Source organism: Acinonyx jubatus, chromosome A2 (assembly GCF_027475565.1).
Source record: "Acinonyx jubatus isolate Ajub_Pintada_27869175 chromosome A2, VMU_Ajub_asm_v1.0, whole genome shotgun sequence".
Lineage (NCBI taxonomy): Eukaryota > Metazoa > Chordata > Mammalia > Carnivora > Felidae > Acinonyx > Acinonyx jubatus.
Genome location: NC_069383.1, coordinates 88,280,250 through 88,298,417, shown reverse-complemented (window position 1 = coordinate 88,298,417; position 18,168 = coordinate 88,280,250). Strand labels below are relative to the sequence as shown.

General features: G+C 46.0%; 1 protein-coding gene across 11 annotated transcripts in view; it reads left to right on the top strand.

Moving 5' to 3' along the window:
* SRPK2 (SRSF protein kinase 2) overlaps positions 1–18,168 on the top strand; it is a 246,461-nt gene that overhangs the window by 211,957 nt on the left and 16,336 nt on the right. For all 11 annotated transcript variants that reach the window (XM_027071709.2, XM_027071712.2, XM_027071705.2 and 8 more), the window contains 6 exons: positions 5,878–6,043; positions 7,208–7,233; positions 8,709–8,955; positions 9,853–10,335; positions 16,599–16,699; positions 16,818–16,925. In XM_027071709.2, coding sequence (XP_026927510.1) covers positions 5,878–6,043; positions 7,208–7,233; positions 8,709–8,955; positions 9,853–10,335; positions 16,599–16,699; positions 16,818–16,925 — 1,131 coding nt within the window. The remainder of the gene's footprint in view (positions 1–5,877; positions 6,044–7,207; positions 7,234–8,708; positions 8,956–9,852; positions 10,336–16,598; positions 16,700–16,817; positions 16,926–18,168) is intronic.

The following is an 18,168-nucleotide window of genomic DNA, read 5'->3' as shown; positions in this document are numbered from 1 at the left end:
GTGGGGCTTGAACTCACAAACCTCAAGATCGTGACCTGAGCTGAAGTCAGATGCTTAACTCACTGAGCCACCCAGGCACCCAACTGTTGCTCCTCTTTGAATGTGGCTTTGATTCTCTTCTATATTGAAAAGGTAGCTGATGTTCTACTTTTGTAAACTTTATGGTTTAATTCATTGTCCTTTACAGGAGCCCTGTTAAGAAGTGGCTTCTTGGTAAGGTCAAGGCCCTGGTTTTTGGTGACTTTGCTATAGTACTGGAAAAATTAGCAGTTACAGGTTGTAGCTCTGGATTTTTAAACTATTATTTTATTCTTTTCTGTAGCCATGATGGTCACAGGCAGTTCCTGTGCTCTTTAGACACCCACTGTTTGAAGCGCTGTGTTTGTATTATGCTGCCCAGTCTCCACCACACCCTGATGAGGCCAGAGAGGTCACCACCTCCACTCTAAGAGGGCACTTTACAGAGAGGGTAAAAATCTTCCCTAAGCCCCACAGTTACTGGCGTGCGTTGGGGGGCAAGATTTGAATTCAGGTGGTGTAATTCCAGAACCTATTCTCTCAACTGAGGGTGCTCTGAAGTGTCTACGTAGAAAGGTCTGGGAGCATTTAAATTGTAGCATGTCTTTGTGAAAAGTGTGCATTCACGGCTCTGTTTGTGGTAAATGGTTCTCTTTGCCTTAATAGGAGAGCTGGCAGATTGTTAAAAAGTAGAACCATTGGATTTTATTTACAAAGTAATTGGTAATCGGCATGGCATGTGTAAGCTGAGGGGCTTTTCCAACGCCCCCCCCCCCCCGTGGGGCAGGAGCCCTGGGACCATAGGAAGAGCCTGGCCCTACCTGGGCCAGCTGACTCACCTCTTATCACTGCTTTGGTCTACACTTAGTATCTATTTGCCATTTCATTTATTCTGCTGCTCCTAGTGATCAGCGAATTCATTATCACTGTGCCAGTTTTCAATTATAAAACAGAAGACTAATTTTAAGTTGGTAAACACTTTCATGTTCTTGGGTTTATTCTTCATGGTGATACATATTCTGACCTAACTTGGGACTCTCCTCCTCAGAATGTTGGGTCGTCAACTCAGGAAGGTGGTGCAGTCGCTCCCTTTGAAGAGCGGTGAGCCTCGTGCCCAGCTCGCTCTGTGCCGTGTGGTCTCCGTGCTGGGCACGTTGGCTTGCTCTTTAGTCCCAACTACGTTTGGAGGCATCACGGCAGGGTTTTCTCATGAATTCTCAGTAGTGCGAGTTAGAACACGGAGCAGAATGCTGGTTCGGGACAAAGCAAACAAGGACAGTGCCCACTGAGACTTTTGTCTGCATGTGCATCCAGTTCTTGCCCCCTCTGTTGAGCTGGGATTCCCACAGTCCTCCATTCAGTTGAACACCACAATTGTCAGAAGCAGGTTGTAGGGTTTACCTCGTATCTGTTGAATGAGGAGGAGAAATCCAGTGGGAACCTTAGCTTTTCTAGTGGGAAAGTTTCTAGGCTTGAGGAGAGCCCTTCTGGTGTTTCTGTGCACACCACGAGGGGTTACTGTCTTGGTGAAAGGCTCCTGCGTGGGCCAGCCCCTCTGGCTACCATTTGGGCTTCCCTCCGTGCTGCATTAGCAAGGCCTTACTCACAGAACTAGGGGCAGGCCGAGTCTCCTGGCCCCATGTCCTTTGTCCAGGTGGGGGAGGAAGGAAGTCCCCATGTGGTAACCAGAGTCAGAAAATAATTTGGGAAGTTGCTCTCATTCTGTTTGTCTTCACAATTTAGGATTTGGGGGGAAGCTGTGCTTTCTGGGTGGTGAGCAGAGTGAGGGACACAGCCCTGAGAGAAGTTCCCACATTCCTCTTGACCTACTCCTCCTCTTGTATCTGCACGATTACGGGACCCATTGTAGCAAGCCATGGTAGGGAGGAGTAGGTTTGTGTCATTCACGCCAGTAATAGATGATCTCACCATCCTCACAGGTGTAGAGAAAGAAGCCCTGGAGACGGTCTTGACAAGCGTCTTATTTTACGGATGAATCTGAGGTCAGGGAAGGGGACTCGCTCTAAGCCATAGCTAATCTGTTTCTGAACCGGAACCGGGGGCTCCTGGCTCCCAGCCCTGGTCTCTGCTTCACGGCTGTGCTGCCGCTAACCTGCGGGTCTGGCTTCACAAGGAGAGAACTGGCCCTGCTCCTGGACGGTGTGATCTGGCTCCTCCGAGTGTGAGGTCCTGCCCAGTCCCTGGCCCGTCTGTGCTTGGATTATCTCTGCTCTCATGGCGGCTGTAGATTTTCACAGATGGCAGTTGGAGGGTGTCTCTGCAGCCTCTGCTGCCTCCTGCTGATGAGGCGAAGTATGTGTTTTTCTTTTTAGGCAAGAAAGGCAAATAAACTGTGCCTGGCAAGTGAAGGAAAACTCGGGAAATTGCTAAAGCCTTTTCTGAGCTTTTTTTTTTTTTCAGGTTTTGCAAGAGAAGATCTACCCATGGGCATGTAGCTTATTCACTGCTTTTCTCTTTTTTGTGCATCATCATAGATGCTCTGCTTAAATGGTTAGGAGATTGCCCATCATTACTTTAGTGATTCTGGGGCTCTTTATTGCTTAAAACTTCATTAAGAAAAGAAATGCTATCTTTAAAAATAACACCATTCTTTTTAGTCTATAGCTAAAGGCTTTTTTAAAATATGTAGTCCAGAACTAAAGGAAATTACTAAACCACAATTTCATTGCTGGGATGTAGCACAGAACGTATCAGGTATAGCCCATTCACATTCCGAGTGGGAGAAGTGAGACCCAGAGAAGTTTATTAAGTGACTTAACGAAGTTATAGTTACTTAGTCAATACCAGTACAAGTGTTGTGACTTAGTTCAGTTCTGTCCTTTATTTGGAGCTTCCTATGAGCTAAACCTTGTTTTTTTTGTAGGTTTTCCATAGGTTGTTTCTAATTCCTACCATATTTCTATTTAGTAGATATATACACACACCTCCCCCCCTTTTATGAATATGGAAGTGGAAGCTCAGACAGTACTTTACCCAGTGAGAGAATGTTCTGGTTAAGTACTTTGTCCAGTGAGAGAATGATCTGGCAGCAGTGTAGGACTGGTGTGAATCCCAAGGTCGTGTTTTAACACCATACTTACTGTGTCCCTTAATTATTTCCTTGAAGATTTGCATTATCTTAATTAATTTGTCCTAGGAGTCAAGTCTTTCACTGTGTTCATTGTCAGACATTATAAGCTCAGCTTCTTAAGGAAGGATAACCTAATGGAGTGTAACTGCAGATATTTAAAAAATCTGGTACCTTAAGTTCTTGCTGGGAACACTTTGTTCATCTCAAGTGCTTCCTGGTCACTGGCAACCCCTAGGAACACATTTGAATACCGGATCGCGTTAACTCTTACTTGTGTGGCCTCCCACACAGTGAAACAGCCTGATCTCCGTGAAGGAGCTCAGGTGGAGAAATAGGAGAGCCTTGAGCATGGAATGGAGGTGGAGAGATGGGGACATTTTTACTTGGAGTTTATATTTGATAATGGAAATGCAGTTTCAGTTGGGATAATTTTAAACTGTTTAAATTTTCTCAAAAAATCTTGTCCGTTTGCCCTCCATAGGTTAGAAATCATCACTGTTCCTGTCCATTAATTTCTTATACTTCTCAGAATCTCTCATTATTCAGATATTAAAATTCCCTGTATTATTTCACTTTGAACAAAGAAGATGCATGGATGTCAGTGAAGAGCATATAGGCCCATTGGATTGTGCTCCTGTCTGGGTTATAACCTTATTCTTTATGGAAAGACTCTTTTTAAAGAGTCTTTCTTACTGGTCCTTTGATATTTCAAACATCATTTAAATGTTCTAATTACAGTATAATTGCAAACATTAAATATTATTTTTAAGGTAAGACAAGTGTCTTTCCTTCTCTTACTCTAGTTTTATCTGGTTTACTGTTTGGGTACTTACTAGGCACTTGTCAAGAGCTCATTAAACTTTGTTTGCTGTAGCCATGGTTCATCTTGGTTTCTTCTTGGCTGGTCCCTCTCCCTTCAGGCATGAGACAGTAAGCCCTCTGACTGTAAGCCCCTTGGAGACAGGGGGCTTTCTTTATTGCTGTTGTCAGACACTTCAAACCAGGTACATGACCTATTCCAGGAATTTGACTGATGCTTGATCAGCGAAGTCATGTAAGAATCCTTCCTAGGGAAAGTTACTTTCGATGAGTATAGGGATTTTCATCCTGTTTAAGAGATGGGTCTTCCTTTTTTCATTTTCCTTTTGAAACCTCTGTCCCCTCATATCCTAATACTGTCATCTGTTAAGGTTGTTTAGCCAGATACAGTAGAAGCATTGGACTCTTGCTGAGAACTTACTAGAATTGGATAATACCATGTATCTTCTCGTCTTTTTCCCCACTTCTGTTGTGAACAAATACCCTAAATGATTTAAAGTGTATGATGACATTGGGGCTCCTGGGTGACTCTGGTTGTGTCTGATTTCAGCTCAGGTCATGATCTCACGGTTTGTGGGTTCAAGCCATGTGTTGGGCTCTATGCTGACAGCTCAGAACCTGGAGCCTGCTTTGGATTCTTTGTCTCCCTCTCTCTCTGCCCATCCCCTGCTTGTGCTTTGTCTCTCTCTGTCTCTCAATAAATGTTGAAAAAAAATTTTTTTAAGTGTATGGTATTTATTAAATGCTAATATTTATTGAGTGGTAGAATTTCTAATGTATAGGAACACAATGGGGATATTTTAAAAAAATATTTTTGCTTATGGAAAGAATTGAATTCCTCTCTGGAAATAATTTGAGAAAAACTGGCTTTGTATTTAGGTCACTGCACTTTAAGTTTTGTGGGTCTTGTTTTTGTTGATACTTTGTTTCAGCAGTTTTAGTGGATACTGAGGCTATTTAATCCTCTTTTTTTGCAATATTAAAAATGTATACACATCATTAGACATCATGGAAGTGCCTATCAGTGAGATACACACTTTATACCCAGCAGGGTGACTAAAATTAAAAAGACAGCAAAGTGTAGGCCATGACAAGGGAGTTGGAACCCTTATACACTGCTAGTGGGAATGTGAAATGGTGTGACCACTGAATAAAACAGCAAGCAGTTTGTCAGAAGAGTCACCATATAACCTAACAGTTGCACTCCCAGGTATATATCCAAGAAAAATGAAAATGTGTCCACACAGAAACTCATGCCTGAATGTTCATAGCAATATTATTTATAATAGCCAAAAAGTGGAAACAACCCAAATATCCATCAGGTGAATGGCTAAACAAAGGATAGCATAACCAGCAGAACATTATTTGGCAATTAAAGGAAGTACTTAATACATGCTACACACGGATGGACTCTCAAAACATGATGCCAGTTACACAAGACCATTTTGTATGATTCCATTTATGTAAAATGTCCAGAACCAGCAAATGTATGGCGATAGAAAGTAGACTAGTGGTTGCCTAAGGCTGGAGGAGCTGGAAGAGATGGAGAATGAGTGCCAATGGGTATGGTGTTTCTTTTTTCCGTGATAAAAATGTTCTAATTAACATGTGGTGATGGTTGCACATCTGCAAACCATTGAATTGTCCACCTAAAAGGGTGAATTGTATGTAAATTACATCTCAGTAAAGTTGTTATACAAAAGTATATTTATAGATGCATTTGCTTCCATGAGCATAAATTTACCTCCAGAATGATACACGTTGGTTGCTTATGGGAGGGCTCTGGGCTCCTTTGGGGGCCTGGAGCAGGAGGGAGATTTTTACTAAATACCCTTTGTGCCTTGTGATTATGTTACATAATTTACAAGGAAATGTTGAACGTTACTGTTAAATAGTAATGTTGAAAGGTATTAATAACCCATCTCTTCTCTTGATTTTACTCTGACCAGGTCCTTCAGGGGTTAGATTATCTACACAGTAAGTGCAAGATCATTCATACGGACATAAAGCCGGAGAACATCCTGATGTGTGTGGATGATGCATATGTGCGAAGAATGGCAGCTGAGGCCACCGAGTGGCAGAAAGCAGGTGCTCCTCCTCCTTCGGGGTCTGCAGGTGAGGGAGCTGAAGCAGCTTTGTTTCATTTTGTTTGGAGGCACTGAGAGCCTGCAGAGTTGCACACTGAAGGTAGTTGAGTCAAGCACGTACATTAGGGACTTTCATAAGAGCCTGATTGCTAGAAATGATGAGACCTTTTTCTTGAAAAGGAAGGTGCCCCAATTATTATGCTGTCATACACCTAACTTCGTCTTCCCTTAAAAGATCATATGAAATCTTACGTGCTGCTTCACCTATGCTTGAACGTTTTCTTACGCTGCAGGCTTCTCTGCAGAGGCGTATATAGTAACGGGTTACTTGTAGCCGGCCTGTAGTCATCAGATTTTTTTTCTAGTTTCAGGTTTGTTAGAACGCTTCCCAGTCTCCAGTTAGTCTACATCAACCTGAGTCCAGCTGGTAGCTTTGGAGTGCGTTACAAAAGACCCTAGGGTGGGAGAAGACCAAATGTCTTTATTGGCCTGTAGAGTTTCACATCGGGTTTTTACAGGGTATAGTGGCTGCAGCAAAGTGTTGACTACTTTGACCATGTCTGCACATTGTCTGCGCCCTAGTGTGTTGTCAGGCAAGCATGCTGGCTGAGGGGCTAAAGTCCTGCAGCTCCCGGGGCTCTGGGAGATGCACCACCTCCTACTCTTGTTTTTTACTGTTTTTTGAGATCATAGAACCATAGTCTGTCAAGCTGTGGCTGCTCACAGAGGCTGGTCATGCGATTTCTGGAATACTTGCTGCAGTTTTTGATTTATTTCAGCTGTATACACTTGCCAAATAGTTGTCAAACACAGATGTACATCCTCTTATCTAAATTGTTCATTTCATTGTCTGTAGAACAAATTTAGATGATGGTGTGACATTTGTGAACTCTTCTCCATTTTCGTATCAGTGCTTTGGATTTTAAATAAATGGGTATTTAATTTTAGACAAATAAGAAAAATGGCTCCATATGAACAATGACTGCTGTGCCTTTTAAGAGCCAGTCATTCGTTTGAGTTGGAAAAACTTCCTTTAGATCTGTATGATTAAGAAGCACTGAGGTTAAACAGTTTTCCAGCTGGATAGCAATTAAAAGACAATAATTACTTTTCGTTTTACAATTCAGATAACCCACCTAAAGATATATGTCTGTTTTCCTCTAAACATTCATTTTGTTTCATTTTGTTTTAGTGAGTACGGCTCCACAGCAAAAACCTGTAAGTACTTTATTCCACACACACTTCTACTCACCTTCTTGTTAAAAGCAGCTGTTCCTTATTGAGCTTTTCAAGTTGTAACATTAGTTTCTGCTGCTTTTTGCAACGATTTTTTTCATTTAAGGTTGTTTGAGAATCGGATCGTACCTTTCTTTGTTCCCTTCTCAACTGTAGGTGTTTAATACGTGTTAATGTAAAGGGCGGGCATGTTCACAAATGCTGTGTATCCTTGAATAGATGAGACGTACCGCTTTGACAAGTCGAAGGGATTTTTTAGAGTTGGGATAGTTAGAGCCCTTCCACGTTTGATCTTTATTTTCCCTGAGCACTTTCTGGGGTCCGTTGGCAGAGTGGTGAAAGGGGTGATGCGGTCGAGATCAGGCTTGAAGTGTGATTATTACAGAAACACTTAACATTACTTCTGATTTGCCTCCAAGATCCCTGTTTTTCTGAAGCTTGTACTCTAATGTGTTTTCCAGCTGGTAGTTATGTATAAAAGAGTACTGTGTATTTTGTGGTCCATTCAAATGAAACGAGGTGCTTGGAATTCAGTCTTACCCCATTGTCCCTAAACCCGCTTAGTTCCAGTAGAGGATAGAGTGTATATGTCTTGAGTTGATGAGTCATGTGCAAGTCTTGAAAGCACTTTACGAACTAGAAGCACTTGAAAGGAAATGCGCTGCCAGGAGCCCTCACTTGGGAGTGGAAGTCCCAGTGCAGGCGTGAACTATAGTGATGATGCCACCTGGCTCGCTGCACGGCCCGGTCCCTGCCTGCAGCCCTCCTGTGGCTCGAGCAGCTTGTTTCGATTATTGACTCCGTGGAGAGACTGGAGGCTGTCGTTGCCAGCACTTTCCAAGTCATGTGGCCCTGATCGCAGGCAGACTGAAACTGTGGCTTTTTCTTTTTTTCCCTTTACTTCGTACGCTCGTTTTTGACAGTTTCTGCCATCTCGGCTGTTGATAACAGCAGCTCCGTGTGTGAGACCCAAACACAAACAGAGCTGTTGACCAACAGTGACTGAAACCCACTTGTTTTGGCAAGGTCTTCTTTCATGGCTGAGAGTTGGGGGAGACCGGAAGGACAGGGGATGTTGTTAGCTTGTATACGGGCAGCAGCCAGTAAAACTTGGAAGGGGTGCTACTTGTCGAAAGGCCAGAGTACCTCAGCGTATTCTTCTGTGCTCAGCGTTTAAATGAAACAGCCTTCCTGGATTGGAGCCGTGTCCTCTGAGGTCAGGGCCTGCTGGCAGTCCCCTTCCATGATGGTAGGCGGCGCTGGTTTCTTTTTTCCGGTTTTACTGCGACCCTACACACGAGATCGATCTCCTCTGTGGGCATATTTGGTTGTAATAAATAACTCGGGCCTGGAAAACAGGATTGGTTGGGGCTTGCCACGCCACTCACACTTGCACTCTTGTGTAGTGCTTTAAAAAGAAGCAAACTGACCTGTGGTGTTTTCTTAACATGTTGTAGATAGGAAAAATATCTAAGAACAAAAAGAAAAAACTGAAAAAGAAGCAGAAAAGGCAGGCTGAGTTGCTGGAAAAGCGCCTGCAGGAAATAGAAGAATTGGAGCGAGAAGCAGAAAGGAAAATCATAGAAGAAAACATCTCATCCGCTGTACCTTCCAATGAACAAGACGAGGAGTACCGCCCAGAGGGGAAGCTCAAAACTGCTGGCTTAGAGGACGCAGCCGAGGGCGAGCCTGTGAATGACAAGGGTCAGTCTGCATGGGGTCCTGGCACTTCATTAGTGGGCACCCACCAGGTCCCCACCCTGGTGGGCTTGGTGTCACTGCTTCATATGTGAGGATTGGGGAACATGGGAATCTGTCTGCCACTTCATTTGTAAAATGAATGCCAGAAATACGTTAGTATTTCAAAACACTTTTTTAAAAATGGAAAATGTCTACCTGACACCACATCTCGAGCATGCTAATGAATGTTCTTTATTTTGTAATTAACTTTTACCCTAACAGTAATGTACCCACATTTTCTAAAGATTGTAGAAGAGAGGGTAGAAGTGGAAACAGTCCCTTTTCCCACCCCAAAATCTAACTTCTTCTAATAAGAGTAAGCCAGTTATTTACTAAATGAAAAATAAGATTGAGAAAACCTAAGATTTTACCTTGAGAGCCAAGAGGTGTTTTGCTGTGTAGTATGTAAATTAAGCACATTCAGGGGTGCCTGGCCGGCTCGGTCGACAGAGCATGTGACTCTTTTTTTTTTTTCTTTTAATGTTTTATCTATTTTTCAGAGAAAGACGGAATGTGAGTGGGGAAGGGGCAGAGAGAGGGAGACACAGAATCCAAAGCAGGCCCCAGGCTCAGCTGTTAGCACAGAGCCTGACGTGGGGCTTGAACTCATGAACCGTGAGATCATGACCTGAGCTGAAGTCAGACGCTCAACCAACTGAGCCACCCAGGTGCCCAGAGCATGCGACTCTTGATCCTCAGGGTCACAAGTTTGAGCCCCACGGTGGGTGTAGAGCTTACTCAACGGGGGAACAAAAACCTAAACACATTCAAAATAGTCTCTTGTTGGAAGAAATATGTACCTAGTGCCACTGTGTTGAGAAGAGTAACATGTTCTGATTCTCAACCCATCAACTTTTTAAGGTGAGGCTGAGGACCAGGAAGAGAAAGAAGACACTGAGAAAGAAAACACTGAGAAAGATGGAGATGATGTGGAACCAGAACTGACGAGCACAGACCCTGCGTGGATAGAGTCCCCCAGAACCAACGGCCATATTGAGAATGGCCCGTTCTTACTGGAGCAGCAGCTGGATGATGAAGATGACGATGAAGAAGATTGTCCCAATCCTGAGGAATATAACCTTGATGAGCCAAATGCAGAAAGTGATTACACATATAGCAGCTCCTATGAACAATTCAATGGTGAATTGCCAAATGGACGACATAAAATTCCCGAGTCACAGTTTCCAGAGTTTTCCACATCCTTGTTCTCTGGGCCCCTAGAACCTGTGGCTTGTGGTTCTGCACTTTCCGAGGGATCCCCGCTTACCGAGCCTGAGGAAAGCAGTCCATCCCATGACAGAAGCCGGACGGTTTCAGCCTCCAGCACTGGAGATTTGCCAAAAAGTAAGTGTCGCTCCCCACCAAGTGTGTCCTTTCAGTGGCCCGAGTATCCGAGCCTTGACAAATGCTGTGAAGGGAATGGGCCAGAGGTGGGCATGTCATGTATGTATGAATTCCCCATTGTCGCTTTATTCCTTTTGTCCTCCTGAATAAGTAATGTGATTTAAATGGTCTTCTGTCCCAGCAGGGCTTTCTCTGGCTCTCTGACTATCAGATTCCATTTCTGAGCTTTTCTCATTCTTTCTGTGTTTAGTTAGTGACATCTGCATTTGTAGAAACCTTCCATATCCAGCAGCTTACACCTGTGGCTTTTACAGAATATATAGTTTAATATTTGTACTTCCATCTGACAGTCTTGCTTTTGGTTTTTGTTTTGTCTTGTTTCTATTCAAGGAAAACACATACCTTCTCTTAGTCTGTGTTAAGGAAGAAGTCTCTGATTTTATTCTGATAGTTGTTTCTGGTTGTAGGACTCAGCTCTTGAAATGTCAAAGCCAATTTAAAGCAAGTGGCATGGAATTTTATGTGATGACTTATATCAAGTATTTTGAGAGTGAGTGCCCCACAGCCTGTCTCTGCCTGTGACCTGCTCAGGGACTCCAGTAAGCAAACCCGGGGCATCACTCATGGTTTCCATTCTAGCCCGCGGAAGAGCAGCTCAGAATCCTCCTCTGCTCCCTCTGCTGGCAAGAGTGTTTAACACACGATGAGTCCATTGATGACCCAGCCCTGCAAGTAGCTCTCAGAATCCCCTCAAGTAGCTCTAACTAATCACCTTAAGGATGTGGGTTCTATTTTGTGCTTTCTTTATCTTACTTGGGTAAACATACTCTGTTCCTTTTTACTTTTACCCCGATCAAGGACTCTTTGAAGGTGCTTATAAGATGCCTTCACATGGAAGGTAGGTTCGCATAGGGAAAACTCACCTGTGTCTGTCTCCTTCACGCTACTTCTGACACCTTTGGTGACCAAATGTGTGTGTAGGGGGTTTTCCCTGCCCCAAAAGCTTCTCTGACACCAGCTGGGTGTCCTGCGATTTAACTCATTTCTGACACTCTATGGAGACAGAACCAGATCCTACAGGTTTAAGGGCTCAATCCCACCAGACACCCCCGCCCCCCTTCATACACCAGTGGCAAGTCCACATTGTCACCTGTGCTTCTGACCCATCAGCCATGAATCCGAGGTTCCCACGACCCCCTCCTCAGGTTCAGTTAATTTGTTCCAGCAGCTCACAGAACATAGGAAACTCTTTTTCTGGCTGGATCACTGGTTTATTATAAATGGATAGAGAACTCCGGAGCGGCCAGATAGAGAAGATGCTTCCAGAAGGCGGGCTTTGGTGCTCCTCCCTGGCACGCCGCTTGCCCCACAGTCTCTCGCACGTGCCTTCACATCGTGCACTCATGGGTTCCTTTGCTCTTAATTACCGCTTTGGGTTATGTCTTGTAATCATTCACAGCTTCTTGTTTCCTGATGCTGGAATTGTCCTCAGTTTGGTCTACATGAGCCTCTTCGAATGGTCTCTTCTGTCCTTTTATCACAATCCCATTGCTCTTTGCTGCTTCCTCTCTTTCTGGAACCACGTCCCGAGTTCATACCTTCCCTGCCCCAGGCTGGAGTCAACCATGTCTTCCGGGAGTTTCTGTTATTAGTTTTTGTTTACCTTTTGTCATGTATGTAATGTAGGAACAGAGATATGTGCCATTGATGAATAGGTGTCTACTGAGATGAACGTTCAGGCACTTTTTATTGAAGGAGTAAACCATGAAAAGGTTTTGCAGTCGTTAAGTATAGCGTAGCTACTTCCCGGTTTATTTTCAAGACCTGACGAAGAGCTTCTGTGTGTAAATGGCATGTTCGCTCTTACTTCTGTACCTTTGCGTCTGCCTTTCTTCCTGCTGGGAGTGTCTCTTCCCCTTTCTCCACTGCCCATTCTCTCGGCCAACTTTTATTCTTTTGCCGGCTGGTACAAACGCTAACCCTGCATCACTTCCCACGCGGTCCTGTTCCCTTCCCCCCTTTACCTACTGGTCATGCTTTACTTAACTGCATGCTCACTGTTTCCATCATCTTTTCCTCGCCATGATGTAAAATCATTGGGAGCGCTGTGTGCTTTTATCCTTGTATCCTTTGCATCTAACTCAGTGCTGTGATAAACATTTATTGAGTAACAAGCAATCAAATCAGTGATAATCTGGGTATTTTTCCTTCTCCTCTTACCTTTGTGCCACCTGTCTCCATTCACCATCAAAACTGTATTCAGTCCCAGCACCAGTTCTCTTGTACGAACATCTTGCATTGGGGAGAAATAGCAGGTCTATTTTTCACTTTGACCCAGGTCTCTCACCAAGCAGACCTTTTCAGTATTTTGAAATTCTAGGTACGCAGCAGGGTCAGGATCTCCTTACCCACTCATTTGTTTGGAGGCACTCAGTTTTGGTTTCTAGCTTGGTCGTTTGGTAACGGTGGGCCGCCTCCTGGACGGGAGGGGTTCATTTCCTGCGTGGAAGGAGTGGGGCCCAGAGGCTCGTAGTTGGCCATCTACCACTGCGTGAACACAAGGCAAGAGAAACGAGCCATGTTCAGAGCTGGTGTAGATCCTTGTCGTTAGACCAGGGCACACACGTTAGGAAGTAGCAGAAGGAAAAGTCAGGCCAGAAGAACTCACCCTCCAGGCTGAAGGATGCAGACTATTCCCTGGAGTGACTGGGGAGCCACTAAAGGCTGAGGAGGCGGGATTCCTCTGGGATTATTAGCTTTGGAGCCATAGCATGTATCTTGGCCCATCCCATCTGGTCTTGCTGGCTTTACCTGCAAGGTACTCACTGCCACTTGGTGGGGACCCAGATCACTGCCAGACCTTGTGCCAGCTGCTGTAATATGGGCCCCGCGCTGCCCTCGCTGTGACTCTTGCTGCCTAGCCTGTCCTCCTTAGGGCACACCCTGTCCTCTTCCCTCCCTTTCCCTCCATAAGGACCTGCAGTGCATTTCCACTCAGAATAACAGTGCGGGGCGTCACTCTAAAGCCTGAAAGCTCTCTGCAGGCCATTTCCTGGCAGCTCTCTCTGGCCTTGTCTCCCCCCCCCCCCCCCCCCCCCCACCTTGCTGATTCTGTACCTCCGTGCTGGCTTCTTCCTTAAGTTTCTCAAAAGTGCAAGTTTGTTTCTCCCTCTTTGCACTTTGCATTTGAACTTGCTGTCTCCTCTGTTGAGGGCCCCCCTCTCTCCACGCCTCCCTTAGTTCAGGCCTCTCCTCAGAGTCACCTTCTGAGAAAAGACCTCCCCTGAACACCCTCATCATTGTCCACCTCCTTTCTTTGCTTTGTTTTTCTTCTTTGCATTTAGAGCCACCTGACATGGTGTGTGACTCCTTCATTTTTACTTTATTATCCATATTCCCCATCTCCCCACCGCCCCCCCCAGTGCATGAGTTTCCTAACTTGGGCTGTGGAGGGGGGACCCTGCATGCCTTGTTCATGCTGGTCCCAGTGCCGAGACAGCACACAGAAGGGACTCTGTAAATACTCGGTGAATGAACGGGCCAGGCTCAGGTATTAGATCTCCCGGGGCCTGGTGTTGAACCTCTGGGTGCAGAGAAGGTCTTATTCGTGTGTTTATTGGAGGGACGCCTCAAACCATAGAGAGTCTGCACGAGCCTAGCACAGTGCCTTGCACGTAAGTGATGATGGCGGTCTCGTCCCTTGGAGGCACCACCCGCAGCTATCTTACTAGTTTCTAGGATAGCTTCACATGGAATGAGTAGTGTCACTCGGACCCTGGGCCACCGGAGACGAGTTAAGAGCCCTGTCCTTCGTGAAGTGACATATCCCCACTTTGCATTCCCTCGTTGGAAGAGGCAGAGCATTAGGAAGAGCTGTGAGAGGTGACCACAATAATGACTCAGCGAGCCGAGATGATTTGAGTCCCAGGCAAAGCAGAGTTGGTGTTAGTCCCTGGCAAGTGCCTGTTGTTTAAATGGGCTGTTTTGAGGGTTGCGGTCAGGTAATTATCACACTGAGTAAAGGAAGTCGGATATACCAAGTAGATTGTCTTTTACCTCGTTTGTGTTCCTGTACAGTTCAAGTTCTGAGATGAACACCCTGGTATCATTTGGGATGCGCTGTGAGCGGGGTCACCGTTTACAGATCTGAACCAGGAGGGTAACAGCCTGTCACCAAAGAGACTTTGTTTAGTGATCAAAAATGAGGGGTGTTAAATACAAAGAAACCGTATTGCACATGTGTGATGATGCGTCTTTTCAGGCCAGATCTCCTCTGGCTTCATTGATTCATGCAGCTCCCGGGGAATGTCTTTAGGACACTCGTGGCACTTCCAGATGCCTCCCTACACTCGCACCCTTAGGCACTGGGCACCGCTTACTCTCAGTCAGTCAGAACTGGAGGCTCACCCTCTTCTTCCTTAGACCTTTGATCTCAAGTGTTTGGCCTCCCCTCCCCCTCTGCCTGCTCTCTGCTGGTGGAGCTTTGATTCTGGCCAGAGGCAGCCCCAGCCTGGGGCGGGGAGTGTAGTCTGGCTGGTCCCAGCACCGGTGGAGCCCTCCCCCCCCCCCCCCACCCAGGCCACTGGGTTGGCTGGTCAGTTTGGAGGGGGGTGTGGCATGGCCCCTTCCGCTTCTTTCTTGAGCACTGAAGCTCATGGAGTTAGGTCACTTTCCAGAGTCTCACAACTTTGTTGGTATTGAAACGTCCGCTTGAATCCGGTTCTGTAAACCTCGAATTCCATTTTCTTGCCTGCTGAGTCTCCTTGATTGAGTGACGTGAGGGATTCATCTGGCCGTTTCTGGTGCTGCCTGTCTGTCCACTGGGTCAGTGTTTTTGTTTCTCCTGAAGCTCTGTTTCTTCCCATCCTTCAATCACTGTATCCAGTTTGCCTCCTCGTGTGGGTCTCTGCTTCTTTCCTTCTCGTCGTTTCTGAGTTCCTGTGTTTGTTCTGCCAGCTCAGACTGCCTTTGGCAAAGTCCACAGTGGATCGGCATCCTTAAAAAGAGGAATGTGGTCATAGGGCAGATGGCAAAAGGGGACATGTGAGGCTGGCCCACCCACATTAACCCACAAGCCGGAGGAGTGGGGCTTGGGGGCTAAGATGTTGGCCAGAGCTCTCTCTGCATCCTCTGGCCCCTCCTGGGGAGTTCTGTAGGTGCCCCCGCTCCTGGGAGGGATGCCCAGAAATCAGAGCCCCCTGAGCACTGTGGCTCCACGGTGTGGGTGTACCCAAAAGGAGGTTTGGTTTGTTTTAGCAGTGCCCAGCTCTGAGCGGATGAAAGGGTATTTGATGTTCTGCATTGAGTGGACTTTTCTGTTTACTCTGTAAATACCATCTCAGAATTACTTCTCCATTAGTAAGAACCATGGTTACATCTCATCCCTTCCAGAAATTGGAGCTTATAAGTCATTTTAAGGTTTGAGGAAGATGCTCAGTCACTTCAGGATTTCCTGTCTGGGCCTCTCCAAGTTAGTTTTCTTTGTCACTTGCCCCCTGGTTAACCCTGCCCAATATGGGCATGATGTAGGCTTGTCCATAAAGCTCTTCTGGCCCCAGGAACCCTGAGAAGTCTAGCCCTGTGTCCACTGTTGAGATTCTTTCGGGGTCACTGTGCTTAAGAGTGGCCTGAGTATTTGGTAAGTTTGGGAGGGACCTCAGCGGTTTGCCCTGTGGCCCAGGTGGCCTCAGGAGACCTCTGTTGTGGAGCGTTACTTGTCCAAAGCTAAACCCAAACTGATTAGTCCTGGCCTGTAATCTGTATTTGTTAACCAGCCATCATCTAACCTTTGAGGTCTCTGTGCTCAGCCCAAGCAGGAGAGGTAGGAGATGTGGCTACCAGGTGAAGTGTGTGTCACCTAGAAAGGGATTGGCCATCTGGGAACATGTTGTCTCTACTTTAGTGTTTCATGTAGTAACGCACCAAGATAGATGTGGTTCTCTATGGGCTCTGATGCGATGAGGAGCAGCTGGAAAGATGCAGAAGGGAGCAGAGTAGGGTCATCCTAGAGGTGGCGGAATCAGCAATATAAGGAGAAAGGGCAAGGCGGAGCCGGTGAGGTCTCTGGGCAGCCCAGTGTGCTCTCTCTTGTGAAATATCTTCCGGGGATGGAGACCAAGAATTTCAAATTCTGTTGAGTTCAACTTGCAGGGCTCCAGGCCTAAATTTCCCTAGAAAAGGAGACTGTGCCTGGCAGACACTGTGTGCACAGATGCAAGCCACCCCTCCCAAGTACTAACTGTCTCGCTCTTTGCTCATGCCAGCAAAAACCCGGGCGGCCGACTTGTTGGTGAACCCCCTGGATCCACGGAACGCAGATAAAATTAGAGTTAAAATTGCCGACCTGGGAAATGCTTGTTGGGTGGTAAGTAAAGTTTTCTTTCTAGAGCGTTTTGGTCATGATCATGGATTAGAAGACGCTTTTTTTTTTTCTTTTTGCATGTCTGTTTTCCTCTGTACTAATACAGTGTGTTCCCTTCCAGCATAAACACTTCACAGAAGACATCCAGACGCGTCAGTATAGATCCATAGAGGTTTTAATAGGGGCAGGTTACAGCACACCTGCTGACATTTGGAGCACAGCATGCATGGTAAGAACGGCCTTGGCCATTTCCTTCAATGTAAAGGCCCATCCCGCAGCGCTTATCATGGGACAGTCTCACCAGTACATGTGGTCTGAGTTTTCCCGACTGCGGAGTACGTCTGCTGTGGGATGAGTGAGGGCAAGGTTGCTGTCTTGAGCGCCTTGAGAGTTGGAAGAATTCTTCTCAGACGTGTTCTAGGGTTTAGCCTGCTTTGGTCTTGTGACAGACGACCTCTACTCAAGGCCCTCTTCAGCCCACCACCCCCAGGAATCACAGCCTCCTTGTGGTGGCAAAATGGCTTCAAGTAATTCTGTCTGGTTTCTGAAAGATTGCGGGCTGTACCCTTCCCTCGTGCCGTGGAGGAGGATGAGACAGCAGTGTCTTCAGGAAAGATTGTCTGAGGTCGAAAGGCGGGAGCCCTTCTCAGTGACCTCTGACAGACCTTCTATCCTTACTGACAAGGAAAAGGATTTCCCCACACACCAGTGTTCAATCTCTCCTCCTTTATATATAAGGCCAAATCTAGAGAATATTCTGGCTTGTTGCTGTGGGCTGTCCACTGATTTCTGAGACACCAGTAGCCGCCCATCGTCCCTTTGATGGAGTCTGTTCCCATAGAGAAGACGGAGATGTTTTTTCTCGGGGTCTCAGGACGCCTCTCCCCGCTGTGTATCATACTGGTTTGGGCTGCATCGCGGGTTTACTTGTGTCTAGACCCTCCCCCGGCCCTCACCAGCGCATCATTTTCTCACTTGCTGCCGACCTGTGAATTGATGAGCACCGGTGGGCCCTCTTCCATAAGCCGATTTCAGTTTCTCTTTCTTGGCCCTGTTTCCTAGCCAGTTCAGCACCTTCCTCTAAGTGGGTTGTGCTTTGTGGTCCCGTGCTGGAAGGGTGTGTGTGTGTGTGTGTGTGTGTGTGTGTGTGTGTGTATGGAAAAGGGGGTGCTATTTCATGTTTTTCTTATTCCATCCCCCCCCCCAAATTCTCTGATATATTTAAAATGAAAGACTGTATGTGTAAAGCTTGGCACTTTTCTTCTCACTAAAAAGAGCAACAGGCAATATATGTAATTGTCTGTTATTCAAAGATTAACAATTCTTCTGAGTTTGCTGTATCATATGCCCCCTGGTGCTACAGCAAGAAGCATGGTGCTGGACAATATGGAAAAATAGTAGTTGTTTGTGTAAAATTATCAAGATCTGAGGCAACAGATGTGGCCAAACAGATTGGAAACATCGTGCCTTTC